Genomic DNA, 10267 nt, shown 5'->3' on the forward strand with positions numbered 1-10267 from the left:
ATATATATATATATATAAACAATATATGAGTATATGCATATATATGTACATGTATGTACATACCTTCATCTACATGTACATATAGATACATAACTGGGTACATGACGTGGCAAAAGAACATGGACAAAATGATAAACAAGGTACAACAAACAAGCAGGCCACATAGAAACATCTCCTTCATCAGCTGCCACCGTTAAAACACCAGCGTTTCGAAGAATTAAGGCAGTACGCATCGTTAAAATGGTTCTTCCCACGAACACAAATTAAATTTTTTTCATGGAGGGTAGTGGCGGACGGAAAACAAGACAGGAAAACGAAATGGTGAAATAAACAAACAAAGAATGTGTGCATGTGTGTGTGTATGTGCATGTCTTTGTGTTTGTCCCTGTAACTTAGCAGTTCAGCAAATGGTTATGATAGAATAAGTACCAGACTGAAAAATAAATTTTGAAGTCAATTTGTTTAACAAAACCCTTGAAGACAATTCCTCAGCTTGGCTGCCATCCAATGAGTGAAACAAGTAAATGATAAAAGACAACTGATATTTACTAGAAACTATTAGTGCACCAATACATTAATTGTTAGTAATTAATATATTATTTATTCACACTCATAAGTGTGAGAATGAAATTTTGTAAGGGTTTGCACACTCACTTTTCCAGAAGGACTTTCAAAGCATTTTCATTACTCCCCAAAATGTTATGGGATATGCTTACACCCCTTTGCAACCCCTGTTCCTGAGCCTATGCATGTACCAATTACCTCTAGGTAATAGTATATTAGTTATTAATTGTTGGTAATTAGCATAACAATTATTGGCATATCAATTTATTCTAAGTACTAGTATATTAGTTATTGTCAATTATCTAAGACAGTGTGTCAGACAATTGCCATCGTTAGCATGTCGGACAAAATACTTAGCAGCACTTTTTCCAACTCTCTAAGTTCTGAGTTCAAATTCTGAATGCCTTGCTTCTCTGGGCATGAATACATTGAAATTCTGACATCTGGCAGCTGACTTGGCAGACACCCATAAAATTATTAACCATCTTACTAACAATAACTCTGAGCACCTTTTCCAACTCCACCTGTCTAACACCCGTGGACATGTTTACAAAGTCAGAAAACAGCACAGCTCCCATGACTTTCGGAAACACCCTCTCTTTCTCCTTCCCCCCTCTCTCTCTCACCCTCTCTCTGCATACATATAAGCAATAATTATTTAGCAACTCGTTAAATAAACATTTAAAACTAATTGGACAGGGCGTTGTTATGTTTCAAAAGAACAGGAATCTTAAGAATGAAAATGATTGACTGTAACAGAAAAATATAAGCATCAAAAAATAAGTTGAAATCACACATAGAATATCTCCATGTATACCATATCAATATTTTTCCAAAAGGAATTATAATCAAAACTAATTTCAACACTCTAAATATATGTCTCAAAAACTCTTGTAATTTTATTTACATAAATGGTATTTTATTGATTAATAATTGGTTATTGATAATATTGAATATTGCCACATTTATAGAATCATGTAAATTATGAGTTTATTCACACATGTACATATGTGCATGCATTCACAAACACAAATTCAAACATACACACATTCATATTTATTGTGTTCATGTTTGTTTTTATATACAGAAATAATCAATATATTGGGTTGGTGCATAATTATTATGGTTTTATTTTCAACAAATTTTATTCAACAAAAACAATAACAATATTTAACAAAAACATCTATAAATATTTAACAAAAACATCTGACTGTCTGCTAAGCAAATGGGAAGCAGTAATTGAAGTAGACGGTGAATATGCTCCGGAATAATCATTTTAAAATGTTTTTGTTACATGTTATTGTTTTTGTTGAATAAAATTTGTTGAAAAAAAAAAGCTACAATAATTATGCACCAACCTAATGTATTTTTATACGTAAAAGTAATCAATAAATTTTTATATTTGAAGTGAAGTGGGTAGAGTTCAGTGTATTTGCATATCTTCTCCTTTTTCACTTGTTTCAATCATTGGATAGCAGCCATGCTGGCGCACCCCTCCTCTCAAAGGGTTTTAGTCAAATACGTTTTTTTTCTTAAATTTTGGCACTTATTTAATTAGTCTGTTTTGCCAAACTGTTAAGTTATCAGAACCTAAAGCAAAAACAGTTGTCAAGTGGTGGGTTTGGGGTGGCAAGCACAGACATAAATATATGCACACACACACACACACACACAGACACACACACACACACACACACTAAAAATTAATATAATCAGTTAGGCTCAATATAAAACCACCAATGAAAAATTCAATTATCTGGAGGTGCTGGACAGCACCTATATTGCAAGAAATAAGAGTTAAAACCCTTAAAGCTGCATGAAGAGCATAATTTATATACACTGACAGGGGAGATAACCACCCTATGAGCAAAGCTAGGAGCAAAGCTAGGAGTACTCAAGGACACAACATGCCAATGGGATTTGAACTCATGACCTTATAATTGTAAACTGAATACCCAAACCACTAAGGCACGTGCCTTCACTGTCTTGATATATGTACTATGTAATATCATCAGTTCACTGAACTTCTGAATAATCTTATTTTAATATCAACCCACTAGAGACTTGTAATATTAAAGTATTCAAATTAAAATTTTGATGGAAATTTCATTAAAATATGAATGGTTTTCTATGAGTTTCAGCTGGTCAACACTAATGACATAACAAGAATTTTCTATGTCTGGAGGTAAAAACATTTTTAACCCTTTAGTATTCAGATTATTCTGTGAAATGTAATACTTATTTATTCAGATTGTGTTGAAATAATCAGGCATTATCTCGTAGATTCAAAATATCGATGATGTAATTATTTATTTTTAGAATGACATTGTAAGGTAAGTCTAAGAGGCCAGATTTGGCTGGTTTGCATGTAAAACAGGTAGAATATCTGGGCCTGATTTAAAGATCCCCTTTGGTCATGAATGACCATGGGATTGCACCTAGAAAGTTCCCCTCCAAGGCACAAGTCCAAGCAAAGTTGTTTATTATTGCCACACAAGTCTTGACGTTGAGTGAGAAGGGTGAGGCCAACCAAATGACATTCAGGCAGTGCTCCCTTTTGTGGGTGCTCGGGCCCTTAAACCAGCACCTCATTGTAGTAGAGAACTGTGGCATCGAAAATTTCTTGACTTGCGGATAGATTCGAGACCCTCTTGCTGACAGCCTTCACTAGATTCTTGAACATGATATGGGGTGGCAGGAGGCTACCCAATGAAATACATATAAATTTACTTCTTGTTTCTCTAAGAACAGACATAAACTTCCTGTTGACAAAGAGTCTAGAACTCCAACTAAAGAGTATAAACCCACAGAATTGTCTCCCCTTATCCATACTTCCTGTTTGACACATAAACAGTCAGCCTTTTTTAAACACAACACTAATCTTAAATACATGCATCCTAATCTTTCTAACAATTATCTACATGGATTACCATTAAACTTTAAAAGCTCAAAGACAATATAATGTATTGGTATATTTATTTTCTTATACATTTTAAAATTTTTTTGTAAAAAACATTATTTTCATTTTCCCTCTTCTTGAAAATTTGCCATGCAATGAAAGCCGGTTAGAAATCCTTTTTAATCCTCATTATACACATCTATATTAAAATATGCTTTCAGTTTAGCATTCTACCTTATTATTATTATTATTTTTTCTTTTTTGTTTTCCTATATATATATATATATCATCATCATCATCATCATCATCGTTTAACGTCCGCTTTCCATGCTAGCATGGGTTGGACGATTTGACTGAGGACTGGTGAAACCGGATGGCAACACCAGGCTCCAGTCTAATTATATATATATATATATATATATATATATATATATATATACACACACACACACACATACATACATACATAGATACATACATACATACATACATACATACATACAAACATACATACATACATACATACATTACATACATATATATATATATAAGGGGAGAGATAAGTAATTACAATGGGTAATTTGTAATTTAAGGTTGAATTGTAATTAGGGGGAATTATATAAACTTTATGTAATGGGCAAACGATAAATAAAATTCATGCTTACTGTAACCCTTTCATGTAAGTACAAATTCTGCATACATGTTATGCAGTGAATACACATTATGTGATGTAGAAAAATTGCATGCACACACAAATACTTGTTCTGGCTTTTTTATGTGACTCTACACTCAAGCCTTCAAGAGTATATATATATATGCATATATATGTGTATGTGTGTGTGTGTATTGAGATGTGCAATATAAGAATGACAAACAACCAGATTTTTAGAGCTCAATATTATATATTGTCTTAAACTCCCACCAAATTGCTAATAGTATAATTCTTATGCCCTATATAATACTTGTGTTATGCAAGGATTATTGAAACAGTTGTAGGAAGGAATATTTTGAAATATTACTGAAACTAGTTTCTGTTGTTCTTTCAAATGTGTGAGTGTGTACATACACACACTAACAAATACACACACACACACACATATGCACACACACACACGCACATACACACACAGATATATGTTTATGAGGAAAGAGGAAAAGAGAAGGAGGGAGTGGAAACAGATAAATAGATTTATTTAGATAAATAATTTAAAATGTAATAATAAAATTATAAAACATTATTCATCAGAGAAAACCTTCAACAGTTTTTACCACAAGTATCTATAATATAACCTTATTTCTATCAGAATCATCAAGAGGATAATTATATTTTGGTCTTGTAGAATTTTTCCTTCTGCAAAAGTATTATCAGTTAGCAGTTAAGATGGTTGATTATTTCAACCAATTAATGAATGTTACCATATACATTTTAACAAATGCTAAAATTTTTGTTTGTTTCAGACATAAAAAGAAATTGCAAAGAGTTTGCATCTTTCCTTGATGCGTTATGTAACAGTTTGAGTCAAGCTCCATCTTGTTTAACAGAGGATGGCAAAGAAATTGTCACTCAGTTTACTCCTGCAACAACCACAACACATCAGGCATCACCAAATGAAGGTAAGAACTGTATTTGATGGCATAAATGATGTATGCTCATATTATAATCACCCTAACATCAACAGTGCATATTTAAGAAAAAAGCTTTAGTGCATTAAAACCTACAGAAGGTCCAGCTTTGCATATTGGACCTAGGGTGATTTTTTGTGACATTTTTGAGGAAAAAAAAGGTGTGTATTACTGTATTTTAATGTATATAAGGAACCCCTTTTTTTTTGTCAAAAATTGGGTTAAAAAGATATGAGAGTTTCTTATACATGGATAGTATTATAATCCATTACAAAAGCTTTTTTCCAAAGTGAGTAAGGCGGTGAGCTGGCAGAAACGTTAGCACACCGGTTGAAATGCTTAGCGGTATTTTATCTGCCGTTACGTTCTGAGTTCAAATTCCACCGAGGTCGACTTTGCCTTTCATCCTTTTGGGGTCGATAAATTAAGTACCAGTTACGCACTGGGGTCGATGTAATTGACTTAATCCCTTTATCTGTCCTTGTTTGTCCCCTCTTTATTGTATGCAATAAAGAAATAACAAAACCTTTTTTCCAAATTTTAAGCCCCAAAATGGCTGACAGAATAAGTATTGGGCTTACAAAGCTGACAGAATAAGTGCTAGGCTTACAAAGTCCTGGGGTCAAATCATTTGATGAAAGGTAGTGCTCCAGCATGGTTGTAGTCAAATGACTGAAACAAGTAAAAGAATAAAAGATTTACATATAATGGCTGGTCATGACTGGAATCCTATGGATCATAGGTCTGCTTAATCATGGCTGACCTAGGGCTACACAATCCTCAACTGCACATATGCACTATATGTCTGTTTGTGGTTATTTGATCTGCTAGAAATAGCAGCCAAATCTCCTGCAACTCATGCACTACCATTTCAGTGAAAGGGCAAATTGGATAATGTCATCTAAGGTACACTATTTTGGAATAAAAAATGAAGAAAAGGATGGGCTGGTTATGGCAATAATGGCTTTGATGAGAGCGTAAGTGTGCTCAATGAAAGATAACCAGGGGTTAAACAACATATACACAGAGACAGTAGATTTACACCAGATACATGACATAGAGCTTAAGTTTCAATCAGGTTAATGAAAGACCGTCCCCTCATCCCTCCCACCCATACAAATCACAGAAACACCCACACATCACACGCAGAGAAGCACATTGAAATTACATAAGTACACCATACAAACACACATACAAAGAAGTCAACAGCTGTTAGTACACAAGAAGAGGGGAAGGGTGGTTTCTAACAGCTTATACACAAACTATTATCTATAACCAAATTATCTTCACCCACCCTCCACCACATCATCATTCCTAGAGTTACAGACATTGGCTTCAAAGTCTCCTCATTACTTATATAAGACAGTCATACTGAGTCTTATTGAAGAGCCAAGCAACATATATATACATACATATTTATATATATCAGGTCATTAAGAATGAAATGTCTGATTTTCTTATGCACCAAGTTTGACAGTCGTTAACTCTAATTTTATTCTGACAATTCTTTTCAAAATTCAATTCCGACAATTTTTCTCAAAATGCAATTCATGGTGTCTGATATTGTGAATTTTCTCTTGTAAATCAATTTTTGTGAACTCAAGGATAGATAAAAAATTTGTTGTTTATGAATATGAGTTCCATCATGGAACCAACACATCCCAGACAGCTCAAAATGAGCACACTGTACATTGATGGTTTGAGAAGTTTCGGTCTGGTGAGTTTACTCTTGAAAATCAGCCCCGTGGTAGACCTGAGACTAAGGTGGATAATGATGAGCTGGAAACTGTAGTGGAAGTAGATACATCTAAAACTATGTGTAAGTTAGCAGCAAGGTTTGATGTTTTGATTTCAACTGTATTTATCTGAGTTTATGTTTCCCTCACACTCCACCTGCTCTGATCAACCATTGCTCCAAATTGCTCCCCAGACAATCACAGAATAGCTGCCATGTTTCATTGTTGGCTGCAATCTTTTCATATCAAATTCTCGATCACAGTGTCTCCAGACCCACACTCGACCACTGTCAGGAAATACAACAAATCTGGACTCATCAGAGAATATGACAGTGTCCCAAAATGCTAGTGGCCTCTCCACCATTTTACTGGCCCAATCTTTTCTCTGCTTGATGTTGGCTGGTTGAAGAAGTGGCTTCTTTCTTGCTGCTCTGCCACAGTAACCAAGTTTTTGGAGATATCTGACAGCTGTTCTGGGACTGATACCAACTTGTTTTGCTGTGTCAGAGGCCTTGCAATGAGGATTATCTTCTTGTACTCTAAGGCCCATGCTCTGATACTTCATCATCACCATCTTTTCCCCCTTTCCAGCTGGTATAACCTTGTATCCCTTTTACAACCTGATATCTGTTTTCTGTTCCTCTATCATAATTGGGGTGGTATTAAAAGGATGAGGATTAATAGTGCAGCTAGAGTGATGCAGAGTGCTGGGTGTGCATGCTGCTCCAGGTGATGATTATATGGGGGAGCACTTTGGCTCTGCTGTATAAGCTACTGTAGACTTGGGGGTCTTGTGGGGGAAGGAAGCAAACTCAAGGGTGACTCCAGGTGATATAAATTCTATGCCACTAAAAAAAGGTTATATATATTTCCCTAATAATTTCTAATTACTTTTCCCTCTCATTTCAGTTAAAATTTCCTGTTCTGGAAACAATTTTCACTGTCTGTCCGGTGTGTGTCTGCCTATGGAAAAACTCTGTGATGGATTTGTAGATTGTGATGATGGCAGTGATGAAAATAATTGCAGTGCTGTTGATCCCAACAGACGAACCACTTTGACATGTATGTAGCTTTTACTGTTTATCTTTTATTATCTTTTACTCATTTCACTCATTAGACTGTGGTCATGCTGGGGTAATGCCTTGGAGAATTTTAGTTGAGCAAATCAACCTCACTACTTATTTTTTTTAAGCCTGGCTTTGTACTCCAGTATGACTACAGTTTAATGACTGAAATAACTAAGAATGTAAATAGGTTACCAGTGAATAAAATTTGATTCTCTTGGAAAGGGTGAACTATTAGAGAAGTGTAGTGATAAAATAATTAAGTTATATATTGAACTAATTATCTAAAGTTCTGATTGGATAGATTCCAGTACCTGTGTTGTAGTCCTAGTTGGAGCAGTTTGACTTCACAGTGGCTACTAATACTCTTGAGAAAAATATGAACATCAACTTCAATTTCATTTTAGTCTTGAGTTCATCATTTATCTTTGGAAGAAAGCAGAATTGGTTGGGAGCAATCTCCTTTTATTAGGTTCTACTAAAGACAACTTGCCCTTCTTCCTTCTGGGGTTGATAAAATAAAGTAAAAGTCAAATACTTGGGATTCAATATAATTGACTATTCCCCACTCTCAAATTTCAAACCTTATGCCTAAGTTAGATGCAATTATTTTTATTAAATTTGGAGGTTAAATCCTGCTCTTTGGGACCCACAAAATAAAGAACCAGTGAAGTCTTGGTGTTGGTATAATCAACTGACTATCTCTCACGTAGTTCTTACTGTCAGGAAAACTGAAGAAAGTAGGGAGTCCTCATTGGTGGCAGTGTTAACTCATATCCGAGTAGTCAATCTGTAGCCAGTGGTTGAACTTCTTCATCTTTGATATTTCGTCTGCTGCTACGTTCTGAGTTCAAATTCCGCCAAGGTCAACTTTGCCTTTCATCCTTTTGGGGTTGATAAATTAAGTACCTGTTACGCACTGGTGTCGATGTAATCGACTTAACCCCTTTGTCTGTCCTTGTTTAGCCCCTTGGGGGCAATAAAGAAATAAGAAACTAAAAAGAGCTGTCATAAATATCTTTTTATATATATTTGTGTGTGTGCGTGTGTGTGTGTGTGTACATACATGTATGTGCTTCTGTGCATGTGTGTGCATGTGTGTGTGCATATGTGTGTGCACATATGTGAGTGTGCACATGAGTGTATGTATCTGCATGTGTGTGTGCATTGTGTGTGTGTGTGCATGTCTGAGTGTGCACAAGTGTGTATGCATGTGCATGTGTGTGTGTGTGAGTATGTGTGTATGTGTGCATGTGTGTGTTCTTGAGAGTGTTTGTGTGTTCATGTGAGTGTATGTGTGTGCGCACATGTGTGTGTGTGTGTGTGTGTGTGTGTGTGCATGTGTCTTTATGTGCTTGGTTTCTGTTAGCAAAACAACAGCTTTGCAATTGAACACAGGCAGTGTTGCATGTGTACAGTGTGTGTGTGTGTGTGTGTGTGTATGTGTGTGTATGTGTGTGTGTGAATGTGTGCATGTGCTTATGTGCATGTGCTTATGTGAATGTGTGTGTATGTATGTGCATATGTGTGTGTGCATGTGCGAGTGTGCACACATATGTGTGTCTGCATGTGTGTGTGCATGTGTGTGTGTGAACGTGTGTGTGTGTGAACATGTGTGTGTATGTATGCATGTGTGTGTTCATGAGAGTGTGTATGTGTATGTGCACATGTGTGTGTGTGCATGCATGCATGTGCACATTTGTGTGCATGTGTCTTTATGTGTTTGGTTTCTGTAAGCAAAACAACAGCCTTGCAATTGAGTACAGGCAGTGTTCTATGTGTACAGTCAACCATGAAGGCACGTCTGGCCAGGCTTTCTAACATGTTGTTATATGGTGCATGGGTTTTGTAAACAAAGAGGTTTGTGACTACGTCAAGGCTTTTGTTGCTCAACATGCTAGGGAGGAGGGGTGGGGTAAATTATCTTGCTTGGAAACAAATGCAGGTTGGTGACAGGAAAGGCATCTAGCCATAGAAAATCTGTCTCAATGAATTTTGTCTGATCCATGCAAGAATGATGAAAGGGAATATTAAAATGATGATAATAATGACTAAATAACATTGATATATTAATATTGTTGTATTTCAGCAACATGTTCCAGCCAGCAGTTTCGCTGTTCCAATGGAAACTGTATTCCGTTCAGTTGGAAGTGTGATGGCTACAATGACTGCCGTGATGGACTGGATGAAGGCTTATGCCAAAATGGTAATTTCTTTTGGGCTGATTGATATTCACTTTTGTTTTTTTGTGTACAGAGATACTAATGTTTATGTGTATGTAGGGCTACACACACACACACACACTCACATGCACATACACGTACACACACACACACACACACACACACACACACACACACACACACACACACACACACACA

General features: G+C 35.7%; 1 protein-coding gene across 1 annotated transcript in view; it reads left to right on the forward strand.

The window, feature by feature from the left end:
* The window catches only part of LOC106880168 (uncharacterized), a 112178-nt gene that overhangs the window by 72892 nt on the left and 29019 nt on the right, over positions 1-10267 (forward strand). Inside the window, exons 9-11 of the mRNA XM_014930013.2 lie at positions 4922-5077; positions 7732-7884; positions 9976-10092. Of these exons, the coding sequence (XP_014785499.1) occupies positions 4922-5077; positions 7732-7884; positions 9976-10092 (426 nt within the window). The remainder of the gene's footprint in view (positions 1-4921; positions 5078-7731; positions 7885-9975; positions 10093-10267) is intronic.

Source organism: Octopus bimaculoides, chromosome 4 (assembly GCF_001194135.2).
Source record: "Octopus bimaculoides isolate UCB-OBI-ISO-001 chromosome 4, ASM119413v2, whole genome shotgun sequence".
Lineage (NCBI taxonomy): Eukaryota > Metazoa > Mollusca > Cephalopoda > Octopoda > Octopodidae > Octopus > Octopus bimaculoides.